The sequence below is a fragment of the Schistocerca piceifrons genome, chromosome 7 (genome assembly GCF_021461385.2).
Source record: "Schistocerca piceifrons isolate TAMUIC-IGC-003096 chromosome 7, iqSchPice1.1, whole genome shotgun sequence".
NCBI lineage: Eukaryota > Metazoa > Arthropoda > Insecta > Orthoptera > Acrididae > Schistocerca > Schistocerca piceifrons.
In genome coordinates, this window is record NC_060144.1 from 328,780,345 (window position 1) to 328,795,370 (window position 15,026).

Below are 15,026 nucleotides of genomic sequence, written 5' to 3' on the forward strand. Positions count from 1 at the left end.
TCCTGAACATGGGCTTTCCACAACAGTTTACTATCTATCCGAACCCCTAGGAACTTGAACTGTTCCGTCTCGCTTATAACATGCCCATTCTGTCTGATCAAAATATCGGTTCTTGTTGAATTGTGAGTTAGAAACTGTAAAAACTGAGTCTTACTGTGATTTAGCATCAAATTATTTTGCGTCTGAAAACGTCTGCACACTTGAGTACTGCACCGTACTCTGACATGCACCAACACACCTCTGCGTATGTGGACTGCTGCCAGCGCCACCGTGCGACGACCGCAGGTCAAATGCACCGCACGGTCATACCCTGAGGTGATTTAAACCCTACAACCTCCCACCAGAGCGTTGTTTCGCCATCTATCAGCGTTATCCTCAATTTACGAGCATGAGTGTATTTGATGTGTGAATGTATAAATAGCATTCTCAGTGGAACAAGACTTCCGGAATGCAGACTGTGATATGCAGTAACTAACAGTTCAGTGGTACACCCTGGCTTCGTCCTATCCGGCCGGGACTACAGCCGGCCGGAGACTCACGTTGGCGACGTAGGTGACGGCGCCGGAGACGAGCGCGTGCGGCCGATGGCGCCAGCGCGTGGTGAGCGCCGAGGGCACGCCGACCAGCAGCTGCGCCGGCTCGCGGATGCTCAGGTCGGACGGCGGCTGCGGCGCCGGCCGCGCCTTGCGGGGGCGGCCCAGCGTGCCGCACGGCGGCGCGGGGGCGGAGGCGGAGGCGGCCGACGCCGGCAGCTTCTCGCGGATCTCGTCCTTCAGCTGCTGGATGTTGCTCTTCTGCGGACAGAAGCGGGGGCGGCGTTAGCGGCCACGCGACCAGGTCACTTAATCAACAAGTAGGTGCGCTACCAGTAAGTATACAAGGGAAAAAACGACCGGTTAACAACGGTAGCAGTATTTGAGTACTGAATAACCGGTATTTTTCGGTATTTGTTTGGTCTCAGTTATAACAGGTGTTTTTATTTTCTTAGTAAAATTGAAGTGATATCAGGTGTTCCCCAGGGAAGCATCCTGGGACCTCTGCTGTTCCTGATCTATATAAATGACCTGGGTGACAATCTGAGCAGTTCTCTCACGTTGTTCGCAGATGATGCTGTAATTTACCGTCTAGTAAGGTCATCCGAAGACCAGTATCAGCTGCAAAGCGATTTAGAAAAGATTGCTGTAAGGTGTGGCAGGTGGCAGTTGACGCTAAATAACGAAAAGTGTGACGTGATCTACATGAGTTCCAAAAGAAATCCGTTGCAATTCGATTACTCGATAAATAGTACAATTCTCAACGCTGTCAATTCAACTAAGTACCTGGGTGTAAAAATTACGATCAACTTCAGTTGGAAAGACCACATAGATAATATTTGGGGAAGGCGAGCCAAAGGTTGCGTTTCATTGGCAGGACATTTAGAAGATGCAACAAATCCACTAAAGAGACAGCTTACACTACACTCGTCCGTCCTCTGTTAGAATGTTGCTGCGCGGTGTGGGATCCTTACCAGGTGGGATTGACGGAGGACATCGAAAGGGTGCAAAAAAGGGCAGCTCGTTTTGTATTATCACGTAATAGGGGAGAGAGTGTGGCAGATGTGATACGCGAGTTGGGATGTAAGTCATTAAAGCAAAGACGTTTTTCGTCGCGGCGAGATCTATTTACGAATGCGAAAATATTTTGTTGAGCCCAACCTACATAGGTAGGAATGATCATCAAAATAAAATAAGAGAAATCAGAGCTCGAACAGAAAGGTTTAGCTGCTCGTTTTTCCCGCGCTGTTCGGGAGTGGAATGGTAGAGAGATAGTATGATTGTGGTTCGATGAACCCTCTGCCAAGCACTTAAATGTGAATTGCAGAGTAATCTTGTAGATGTAGATGTAGTAATAACTAGGGTAATGGAATGTACTCGAATTAAGTCGGGCGATGCTGACGGAATTAGATTAGGAAATGAGACACTTAAAGTAGTAAAGCAGTTTTGCTATTTGGGGAGCAAAATAACTGATGATAGTCGAAGTAGAAAGGATATAAAATGTAGAAAGCGTTTCTGAAGAAGAGAAATTTGTTAACATCGAGTATAGATTTAAGTGTCAGGAAGTCGTTTCTGAAAGTATTTGTATGGAATGTAGCCATGTTTGGAAGTGAAACATGGACGATAAATAGTTTGGACAAGAAGAGAATAGAAGCTTTCGAAACGTGGTGCTACAGAAGAATGCTGAAGATTAGATGGGTAGATCACATAACTAATGAGGCGGTATTGAATAGAATTGGGAAGAAGAGGAGTTTGTGGCACAACTTGACTAGAAGAAGGGATCGGTTGGTAGGACATGATCTGGGGCATCAAGGGATCACCAATTTAGTATTGGAGGGCAGCGTGGAGGGTAAAAATCATAGAGGGAGACCAAGAGATGAATACACTAAGCAGATTCAGAGGGATATAGGCTGCAGTACGTACTGGGAGATGAAGCAGCTTGCACAGGAGAGAGTCGCATGGAGAGCTGCATCAAACCAGTCTCAGGACTGAAGACCACAACAACAACAACAACAACAACAACTAGGCTAAAAACCAAAATATATATTAACTATAACAGTAGTGCTAAAATTTTTCGTTTTTAAATGAGCGTCTTTAAAGAGTTCGTAAAATTTCCATTTCTTTCAAAAAATGGTTCAAATGGCTCTGAGCACTATGGGACTTAACTTCTGAGGTCATCAGTCTCCTAGAACTTAAAACTACTTAAACCTAACTAACCTAAGGACATCACACACATCCATGCTCGAGGCAGGATTCGAACCTGCGACCGTAGCGGTCGCGCGGTTCCAGACTGTAGCGCCTAGAACCGCTTGGCCACACCGGCTGGCTCCATTTCTTTGAAATATTGCTTTCTTACAGCAAATGGGAAAAGCTATCAATGCTATTTTAATAACAATGCCGACAGAAACGAGCGACAAACACATGGCATGAGGATCAGTACAGCATTGCTGAGACCTTTTCGGTTATTGAACTTTGCCATAGCTTTGTTTGGTGAGTTCCTAGAACTGATGGAATTGCTGATGTTCTATGCATGGAGTTTCTCCTTAGTATATTAATCAGATAAATTATATGTTCCAGAGACATATCAAGTCTCAAATTTATCTATGATGATGAATAGAGACCGAAGCAGCGAATTAAAATTTGTACCAACGCTAGGATTCGAACACGGGTGTGCTGTTCACTAAGCACACGCGCTGACCAGTGCGCCACACTGGGAGTGCAACTATCCCAGCTGAATGAATTACCGTAGTACGTCTTCCTTTCCTCCATAACACAAACTCAGACCTCAGCCCATCTTGATGCTCCCCATCTTAACTCATATTTGCATAGCAGAAGCTCTCCAACATTGGAGTACCACCTCAGCACTGAACGAAATGTGGATAATCTTGCCTTTACCTCAGGTGTCGGTGATACATTAAACAGATAAATTCCATCTGACAGAGACAAAAAGGGGGTGCTTGGGATCGAGTTCCTGATTTCTGTGACTGCTCTTTTGGGGATGTCAGATGCCACTGATGCCATAATTTGAAAATGTAGGTACCAGTAATTGGTCGTAGGCTGCCACTCTCATTCAGCACAGTGTCCTCCTGTTTGGCGTGTGGACTTTCATCAAAATGGTGCTGTGTATTCTGCTACAGGGAGGCATAGTTCCAGGGCAGATATACAGAGCACGTTTTCATGTGAGCCCCAGCTACTGCCAGTAAGTTTACGGATGGTGTCGTTCCGGACAGATAACGAGCATTAAAGGTAACAAAAGGTAACAAAAGAGAAATGTCGAAACGAAATTAAAGTACAAGAAGAAGGCATAAAAAATGAGGTTTTCCAGTGACATTTTAATTCTGTCCGAGACGGCATTTGTCTTGGAAGAACAGCTGATCGGAATAGGTAGTGTCTTGAAAAGAAATTGTAAGACGGACACTGACCAAACTAAAACAAAGCTACTGGAACGTAGTCGAATTAAATTAGGCGCTGCTGTAGGAATTATACTAGGAAATCAGGCACTGAATGTAGTCGATTAGTTTAATTACTGGAACAACAAAATAATTAAAGCTGGTCAAAGTAGAGTGGATATAAAATGCACACTGAGAGTAGCACGAAAAGCGTTTATGAAAAAGAAAAAAATTGACGACATAGACTATAAATTTAAGTATTAGGAAGCCTTTTCCGGAGGTATTTTTCTGGAGTGAAACGAAACGTGGACAATAAACAGTTCAGATGAACAGAATGGAAGATTTTGAAATGTTGTGCTAGAGGAGAATGCTGAAGATAAGTTGGGTACAGCGAATAACGATGAGGTGGTACTGACTTGAACTGCGGAGAAAATAACTCACGGCGCAACTTGCCTAAATGAGGTGTCGGTTCATAGGACACATCATGAGGTATCAGGGAATTTAAGGTCTGTTATGGACCGTTCGACCGACTCTTGACTACAGCTCTTCTGTCTGGAAACATAAGTAGATAGAATTAATAGTCTATATACATAAGATCTCAAGAAGAGCAGAACCTTTCATCATAGGTCGTTAAGCATGCGAGAATCTTCTCGAATATGCTGTGCACACACCAGGAGAGATTCCCGAATGCCAACTTCCCCGAGAGGAGTTGAAAGGAACGAAGGATCCGAACTCTCTGCTCGAAATGTGGTTTCACACAGAAGGATAGTTGAATGAATGAAGTGTAGAGCTGTTCATGAAGAACAGTTAAGACTCACAGTATTATCGATTTAAGTAATTCATTATCTACTCTATTTAATAAAATGAATATTTTGTTATTCAGAACATCCTTTCTTAGCTTAACTTCATCAGCGTGATGTCGCTGGACACCGTCAACCTACCATGCTTTCAGTGCCGGTACTGTGTCACTATCATCCAAGCCTTAGCATCAATAGGAGGGTCAATTCCACAAGCGGCACCAAAAAAACTGTGTACCGCCCATAAGGAGCTTATCTATTGAGCCAAACATTGTCAGCTGCTGTGTTATTCAGCAGCCTAAGCCACCTCATCTTTAGAATGTGAAAGCTCTTTGGTGTTCTCCGTATCATCGACACAGTGACTGATATGAAACATTTACATACAAATAGTGCGTGCCCTTAAAATACTGAAGTTGAAGAATCATAGTGCCATCACAACGATCAGTTTATGCTTACTAAACGCACTGCAAGCAGCTAGAGAGTCACAGTAACGTACGTGATTTTGGGAGCTGGAAAAGTTAAGAGTAACAGATGCACTTACAATGACGAGTAACAGATGCACTTACAATGACAAAAATGAAAATGGAATCAACAACGCCGAAAATGCAAATGCATACGGGAAAATGGAGTAAATCTGGCGTTAAGTTTGGAGGTACGCTCCAAGACTGAGATATTTACATTTTTTTCGATTCCTACTGGGGAATGTATGAGGAGAAGTCCAACGGAAAGCGAACACCCGCCACAGCGGGGCCATGGAATAGTTCCAAACAAAAGTAATCATCACACGCGTTAAGACGTTTATCCCACTCGTAGACGAGACGATCTATTCCAGTTTCGTAGAACGCCGTCGGCTGTTGAGCATTCATAACCGCATCCATTCTAGCACTTTCTCATCCGGCGGAAACCGACATCGACGCGTTTCTTTGTCCTGGTTGCCAAAAATCTCAAAATCACACGGTGGAAGTGAAACGTCCCCTTTGAAAAATTAATAATGACTGTGCTGGCAAACTTCTACGTTACTAGATTTTCAAACAGCTGAGGAAAACTGAACGTAGTCAGATATTTCTCTCTTTACTGATTGTGATCATCACTAAACTGACACACAATATTTTTAGCGCAACGCTATCTGACTTTCAATAATCCCTACAAAAGAATGGCCCTGACTAACAATAACCTATACCTTTCATGAATCACTTACCTCACAAAAATTTTCGTTATTCGAACTACTGCAATACAAAGAGCGCCAATACTGCCAGCTAAAAAAAAAGATTCTAACTACTGAAGGCACTAACTACTGATAGGCATATAGTTAGCAAATGAAAAATTTGATGGAGAACAAACAATGTATTTACCTTAATATTGTTCAAAAGTCGTAATATACACGACTGGCCATTAAAATTGCTACACCACGAAGATGACGTGCTACAGACGTGAAATTTAACCGACAGGAAGAAGGTGCTGTGATATGCAAATGATTAGCTTTTCAGAGCATTCACACAAGGTTGGCGCCGGTGGCGACACCTACAACGTGCTGACATGAGGAAAGTTTCCAACCGATTTCTCATACACAAACAGCAGTTGACCGGCGTTGCCTGGTGACACGTTGTTGTGATGTCTCGTGTAAGGAGGAGGAATGCGTACCATTACGTTTCCGACTTTGATAAAGGTCGGATTGTAGCCTATCGCGATTGCGGTTTATCGTATCGCGACATTGCTGCTCGCGTTGGTCGATATCCAAAGACTGTTAGCGAAATATAGAATCGGTGGGTTCAGGAGGTTAATACGGAACGCCGTGCTGGATCCCAACGGCATCGTATCACTAGCAGTCGAGATGACAGGCATCTTATCTGAATGGCCGTAACGGATCGTGCAGCCACGTCTCGATCCCTGAGTCAACAGGTGGGGATGTTTGCAAGACAACAACCATCTGCACGAACAGTTCGACGACGTTTCAGCAGAATAGACTATCAGCTCGGAGACCATGGCTGCGGTTACCCTTGACGCTGCATCACAGACAGGAGCGCCGGTGATGGTGTACTCAACAGCGAACCTGGGTGCACGAATGGCAAATTTTTTCCGATAAATCCAGGTTCTGTTTACATGATCATGATGGTCGCATCCGTGTTTGCCGACATCGCGGTGAACCCACATTGAAGCGTGTATTCGTCATCGCCGTACTGGCGTATCACCCGGCGTGATAGTATGGGGTGCCACTGGTTACACGTCTCGGTCACCTCTTGTTCGCACTGACGGCACTTTGAACAGTGGACGTTACATTTCAGATGTGTTACGACCCGTGGCTCTACCATTCATTCGATCCCTGCGGAACCCTACATTTCAGCAGGATAATGCACGACCGCACGTTGCAGGTCCTGTACGGGCCTTTCTGGATACAGAAAATGTTCGACTGCTGCCCTGGCCAGCACATTCTCCAGATCTCTCACCAATTCAAAACGTCTGGTCAATGGTGGCCGAGCAACTGGCTCGTCACAATACGCCAGTCACTACCCTCGATGAACTGTGGTATCGTGTTGAAGCTGCATGGGCAGCCGTACCTGTACACGCCATCCAAGCGCTGTTTGACTCTATGCCCAGGAGTATCAATGCTGTTATTACGGGCAGGGGTGGTTGTTCTGGGTACTGATTTCTCAGGATCTATGCACCCAAATTGCGTGAAAATGTAATCACATTTCAGTTCTAGTATAATATATTTGTCCAACGAATACCCGTTTATCATCTACATTTCTTCTTGGTGTCGCAATTTTAATGGCCAGCAGTGTATATCAGTTCATGACATCCAGTCTTCCAAATTTCCTTTTTCTGACGGACACACGTCTAGACCGTCCGCTCAAAAGTCTGGCATCTCTCTCCCCACAACCACCACTGCTGGCGGCTCACCTCCAACTGCCCATCGCTACGAGCTGTTCACATCCAACTGCCCTACACTACACAAGCGAATATTCCAACAATGAGTCCAACCAGCCACAGACTGCACACAGCGCAGTCAGCGATTTTCATACAGAGCACCACGTGGCGTTACCAACATAAAATCCTAAACAGCCCACTTACAGAGGTACGTGCAGTACGGAAGATGTTGCAGTGTTCCCGACCAAATCGCCGAAGCGTAATTTTCGTCCAGTTGGGGACTGGGGGAGGTTGGGGGCAGGAGGAAGGGTGTTATCGTGCAACAGGACGATTCCTTCCCCGTCGTGTTCCTCGAGGATGAAACCACAATCATTTCAATACCCAGCGCTCTGAAGGCACTTTGCAGAAACTGCAGCGCTCAGGAATGCTGTCGGATGGAATCATACTGTTGCACGATAACGCCCGACCCCACATTACCAATCAGACGAAGGCTACGCTTCAGCGATTTAGTTGGGAAACACTATAGCATCCTTCTCACAGCCCACCTCTTTCCCCGTGTGATTTTCTCAAAAAAATGGTTCAAATGGCTCTGAGCACTATGGGACTCAACTGCTGAGGTCATTAGTCCCCTAGAACTTAGAACTAGTTAAACCTAACTAACCTAAGGACATCACAAACATCCATGCCCGAGGCAGGATTTGAACCTGCGATCGTAGCGGTCGCGCGGTTCCAGAGCGTAGCGCCTAGAACCGCTCGGCCACCCCGGCCGGCAGATGTTAAGTCCCATAGTGCTTAGAGCCATTTGAAATTTGTTCAATTTGACGGAGGGAACTTATAATCGTGAAAATTACGTTTTACAACTCGGTATTATGAGGAAAAGTTGTATTCGAGGAAGAATTAAACGAATTCTCATCTCTGATAAACAATTAGGTGAGTCTCGAACGTAAATATTACTCTTTCTAGTCATTCTAAATATTACTGAAAGTTTCAGCTACACTGCGTCGTTGTGGAGTAGGAGAGAAACTGTGGAAACTGGCGAACAAACCTGCAAATAAACAAGGCGATTTTCAACTGACTCAAGAGCACGAAACAAGAAATCTGCCACAGCTCTTTAGTAACACATTACCACACGACAAAACATACATAAGGTGTATTTAGTTTCAGTGGACATTTCAATTCACCGCTCGAAAACCAAAAATACGTGCTAATCTTGTCTATAAAATCATAAATACAATAAAAGTAACAGTACACAGTATTCAGATCTTATACCCTTCGCATCTGCGCCTGCCATCCGAGAATAAACAGTGGGTTCTCTGCAACAGTCTACGTCAATCCACACCACTGATTGGAGACTGGCAGCCATGCGCAGACTGCCGTTAACACGACACAGACGGCTGCTTTTGAAGTGTTGTCGAGATCGGTGAGCATGAACTGCTGTGTTCAGTGAAGAATCGCGGTTCTGCGCTATACCGAATGACCATCGTTAGCAAATATGGTGGCGAACTGGAGGAGATCCCATTCCGCCGATGTTTTCGAGAGGTACAGCGGTTTTACTCCTGATGTCATGGTGTGAGGAGCTGTTGAGTATGGCTTCACGTCACGGCTAATAGTTGTTGACGGAACTCATACGACACACAAGACGTCATGGACATTCCGCGTCTTCATGTGTTATATCTCTTGAGATCGATACTGGGTCGTCTGGATAAAGATGTCAATCAGACAAGGATTGACCATTGTATTAGGATGTTTTTATAGACCACCAGCATCCGCAACAAACATCGCAGAACGTTTCAGGGAACGTCTTGAGTACGTAGGAAATAAATATCCAAATTATCCATTAGTTATAAGTGGAGACTTTAATCTGGCATCCATTGACTGGGAAAATTACACGTTTATCACAGGGGGTAGAAGCAACGACTCGTGTGAAGTTATTCTAAGAGCGCTCTCAACATACAACCTTGAGCAACTGGTTAGAAAGTCAACTCGAGATGGGACCTTATTAGATACCTTGGCGACAAACAGACCTGACCTTTTTGAGGAAGTTAATCTAGAAGAAGGTATTAGCGATCATAATGTCGTTGTGGCTTTTATGTCAGTGGAAGTTGCAAAAAAACCAAAGAAACAGCGTAGAGTTTTCGTGTTTGGGAAAGCAAATAAAATTGTCATTAATGAATATCTTCATATTCAGCTCCAAGCATTCACCGCGGGACACAAAGATATTGAGCATCTTTGGTCGGAATTTAAACGTATTGTCCACCACGTGCTAGAGAAGTGTGTGCCTAGCAAATATATAGGGTAGAGAAAGGATCCACCTTGGCACAACAAACATATTAGGAAGTTACTGAGAACGCAGAGAATTTTGCACAGTAGTTTTAAACGTAGTCTCTGCTCCGCTGACAAACAGAAATTATGCGAAATGAAAGCAGATGTCAAAAGGTCAATGAGAGATTCTTTTATCGAATTTGAAAGCAATATTTTATCTGCAGATTCTAAAAAGAACGCCAAAAATTTTTGGTCGTGCGTAAAATCTACTAATAATTCAATACCTACGCCGGCCGCGGTGGTCTCGCGGTTCTAGGCGCGCAGTCCGGAACCGTGCGACTGCTACGGTCGCAGGTTCGAATCCTGCCTCGGGCATGGATGTGTGTGATGTCCTTAGGTTAGTTAGGTTTAAGTAGTTCTAAGTTCTAGGGGACTGATGACCACAGCTGTTAAGTCCCATAATGCTCAGAGCCATTTGAACCATTTGAACCAATACCTTCTTTTGCTGACACTACGGGTAATGTAACGGATGATGATAAACAAAAGGCCGAAATTCTAAACCTAGCTTTCAAAATTCGTTTACGGTAGAGGACTGCAGCACCATTCCCCCTTTCAATTATCGAACAGACGCAAGGATGGCGGACATAAGGTTTAGTGTATCTGGGATTGTAAAACAGTTTAGATCCTTAGGCGCCAGGAAGGCATGTGGCCCATATGGTATCCCCGTAAGATTATATGTTGACTATGCTACAAATATAGCACCATTCTTATCCATCATCTATCAGAGATCATTGGAACAGCGGAAAGTTCCACGGGACTGGAAGAAGGCCCAGATCATAGCAATCTATAAAAAGGGTAGAAATCGGATGCACATAATTACCGGCCAATTTCACTGACATCGATTTGTTGTAGAATCATGGAACGTATTCTGTGTTAAGACATAATGACCTTCCTAGACTCTGAGAAGCTCATCTGCAGAAACCAGCATGGTTTTAGGAAAAAGCGGTCATGCGAGACGCAGCTGCCCCTCTTTGTGCATGATATACAATAGGCTCTAGATACCGGCTCCCATGTTGATGCCATATTTCTCGACTTTCGAAAGGCGTGCGACTCAGTTCCGCACTGTCGCTTGCTCCAAAAACTGCGCGCTTACGGTATATCCGATGACATATGCGCTTGGATAAAAAGTTTTCTAACAGACAAAGAGCAGCATGTCTTCCTGAATGGGGCGACTTTAACAGAAACAAGCGTAACTTCAGGTGTGCCCCAGGGCAGCGTAATAGGTCCGCTGCTATTTACGATTTACATAAACAATCTGGATAATGGTATTGACAACGGCATTAGACTGTTTGCCGATGACGCTGTAGTCTACAGGAAAGTAGTATCACACGAAAATTGTCAACATATCAATGAGGATTTGCAGAAAATAATGTAATGATTGGGAGTTATCTCTCAATATTAGCAAGTGTAGCCTACTGCGTATAACAAGGCGAAAATCCCCATTAATGTACGAGTACAAAATAAATACCCAGTCATTGGAAGCAGTAACATCCGTCAAGTACCTGGGTGTGACTATTCCGAATGATGTCAAATGGAATGATCAGATTACACAAGTAACGGGCAAGACGAATTCTAGATTACGGTTCGTTGGTAGAATCCTGAAGCGATGCAGTCCTCCAACAAAGGAAATTGCTTACAGTACTTTAGTTCGTCCAGTCTTAGAGTATTGTTCGTCTGTATGGGACCCTTACCAGTTGGGTCTGATTCAAGAGATTGAGAATGTCTAAAAAAGAGCGGCAAGATTCGTGACTGGTACATTTAGCCATCGCGAGAGCGTTACAAACCTCATAGAAAGTTTGAAGTGGGACACACTTGCAGATAGACGACGCGCTAAACGGAAGCGGCTGTTCACTAAATTCCGAAATCCTATCTTCGCCGAGGATGTGAAGCATATATTATTCACACCAATTTCAAATCGCGCAGTGATCACCATTCAAAGATAAGGGAAATTAGAGCTCGTACTGAGGCGTTCAGACAGTCGTTTTTCCCTAGCGCGATCCGCGAGTGGAACAGAGGGAGGGGGGGGGGGGAATATGACTTTGGCGCGAATTGTGCCCTCCGCCACACACCGCTTGGTGGCTAGAGGAGTATATATGTAGATGTAGACAATATCACGGTCATTTTCCGACATGACAATGCTCGTTCACACACGACACGTATCTCTATGAACTATCTGCGTGATGTTGTGCTACTCCCGTGGCCAGCGAGATCTCCATATCCGCCCCCGATAGAACACGTACGCGACCAGCTCGGTCGTCAACTCCGTACTAGTGCTAATACCGAGGATATCAGGCACCAGATACAACAATTGTGGTCCAGCTTGTGTCAGGCTTTATGACACACTTCCCAACTGAAGCAGTGGAGGCATCCACGCCAGAAAAGCTGCGGTCTCGTACTCATAAATGAGCTATTATTGCAAAGTTGACTTAACTGCACAGGATGAGCGTATGAGCAGACGGTGGGCGTTATAGAATAATAGGGTAATTTTTAGAGAAAGGCCATTTATTGGCTAAAGCATATTGAAAGCGGCTACATAGGCCTAGGGAGGTGAGGGTGAGCCAGAGCTTAGAGTTTGGCGAAACACTGTTCGCGAAGCTACCGAAAGTAGTTGTCTGCCAAAACTAAGTCCACAGTACCGCAGCACCGGGAGAAGCGGGCGATGTTTAATGCTAAAGGGCGCGCATCCGACTCGCGGGTGAGCAAGAATACAAGAGAGCGAGCCCGACGAAGGGCGGCCGGGTATATTCGACGTACCACGCGGCTTCCTCCGCCCTGATTGGTCAGGACCGAGCAAACCGTGCGGGCGGCATGGAACTTCCCAGAGCGTTGCCTGTTAAGCGACGTCTGGGGCGGCGTTACCTCGTCAGCAAAGGAGAGAGGCACGTGTCCAAGGTACCCTTCCTCGGTGCTGACTTCCTGTTACTAGACCGTGGGACGAAAGAATTTACAGGCAGCTAACACTGCCGGACGTGGTTTGGCCGCAATGGAAAAATGAAGTTATCGTTTGCAAGTTCATATAATAAAGTAAAATCTCATACTGTCTGGCTCATCCTTTACATAACTTTGTCACCACTACGATAACCTCTCATTTGTGAAGTATCATTTCGTTTTCTCCTCGCCTTGTCGGTGTGTCACATTTTTCGTCAGGCTGTTAGTTTTGAGGGAAAAATAAAGAAATTTTCCAAAAAGGCGTCTCCTGTAGCGACAGTAAAGCACGTAACCTCAAAAAGACGGAAATTCAAACTTTCAGACACGCCAAGCTACCACGAAGTTCGAAAGAGCGATTGGTCGTACTGACAGGGAGGAGATATGTGGAGATGTGGAGGACTGTCACGGTGCACGAAGAAAAGCTACGCAGGTGATGAAACAATGTGCCGGTGGAGTATGGGAGTCTGTGCGAGCGCCTCTGCGCCGCGTGCTATTGCAGCGCCTTGAGCCCGCGGGCTGGCTGCATTATTTTCCGGCCGGCAGCTGGAAGCGTCCGGGGGCGGCGGAGTGCCGGGGGCGGGCTGTGCAGCGGACCGGCGCTGAGCCTGTTACGTCGCGAGCGACCGAGCGCGATTGCGCACGTGACGTCACGGCGGCAGTGCCTGTGAGGCCGCCGACGGCCCTCCACCTGCGCACGGAGCTACGGCTGCGGCCGCTGCCCGGGCCCGGTTAATCCGCCTGCGAGCGCTCCTAACGCACTTCTCACCGCGCCACGCGGACAATGCCTTTGGCGCTGCTCAGTGAAATGGAGGTGACAATTACACTGGCGAACTGAAAACGTTTTTCACCTAATTTTGGATTACTTGATTCAGAGGTGCAACAACGTCTTTCCCTCAAAAACTTTACATTCCTGATATACAAAGAAAAAACAAAATCGTATAGATTACATTTCCAATGAGTGACTAACATTAGTAAAACTAAATTATCCTACACAAAACATGAAAATTATTCGGACACTATGACACAATTCTTCTAAGCACGCCGCTCTTCTTATAAATCCAGAATCGACTGCGACCTTTGGATCTATTCCGAGTATATTGCCTCGGGTAGAGCATACCAAAGACTGCGATTCATTGGCAGTACACTTAGAAGGTGCAACAGGTCTACTAAAGAGATTGCTTACACCACGATTCTGGAGTATTGCTATGCGGTGTGGGATCCGCATCAGGTAGGACTGACGGATAACGTCGGAAAAGTTCAAAGAAGGGCGGCTCGTTTTGTACTATCGCGAAATAGAGGAAATAGTTACAATGAAATGAACATCCTCAGCTGCTTACAGGCGTTGACATACGTCAACGGAGACAGATGAAAATGTGTGCCCCCACCGGGACTCGAACCCGGAATCTCCTGCTTACATGGCAGACGCTCTATCCATCTGAGCCCCCGAGGACACAGAGAACAGCGCGACTGCAGGGATTTATCTCTGGCACGCCTCCCGCGAAACCCACATTCTCAACGTATTGTTCCGCACTACATTCGTAGTGCCCCGCCCATTATACTCACTACTCGCGGCGCTTTGCCAATTCCCGTAAGAGTTCGGGCATTTTTTGTGCATTCGCACAGAAGAAGAAGATGGTCAAGTGACCGGTGAGCCATCGATGACCAAGCAGCTCGTTAGAATGAAATTACAATGAAATGAACATCCTTAGCTGCTTACAGGCGTTGACATACGTCAACGGGGACAGGTGAAAATGTGTGCCCCGACCGGAACTCGAACCCGTGCCACAGACATGATACGTGAATTGCAGTGGCAGTCATTAAAACAAAGGCGTTTTTCGTCGCGACGGGTTCTTCTCATGAAATTTCAATCACCAGTTTTCTCCTCCGATTGCGAAAACATTCTGTTGGATCCCTCTTACACAGAGAGAAATGATCATCACGATAAAATAAGAGAAATCAGGGTTCGCACAGAAAAATTTAAGTGCTCGTTTTTCCTGAGTGCCGTTCGAGAGTGGAACGGTAGAGAGACAGCTTGAAGGTGGTTCATTGAACCCTCTGCTAGGCACTTTATTGTGAATATCAGAGTAATCACTCAGATGTAGAAACCCCTTTGTAAAGTACGAGAGCTATTCGCAATGTAAGTACCGATCGGTAGCGAAATGGAAACCACCGTGAAAATCCGATGACGTTTT

General features: G+C 45.6%; 1 protein-coding gene across 1 annotated transcript in view; it reads right to left on the bottom strand.

The window, feature by feature from the left end:
- LOC124805673 (ankyrin repeat and SAM domain-containing protein 1A-like) overlaps positions 1–15,026 on the bottom strand; it is a 183,521-nt gene that overhangs the window by 22,317 nt on the left and 146,178 nt on the right. Inside the window, exon 7 of the mRNA XM_047266243.1 lies at positions 540–794. Coding sequence (XP_047122199.1) covers positions 540–794 — 255 coding nt within the window. The remainder of the gene's footprint in view (positions 1–539; positions 795–15,026) is intronic.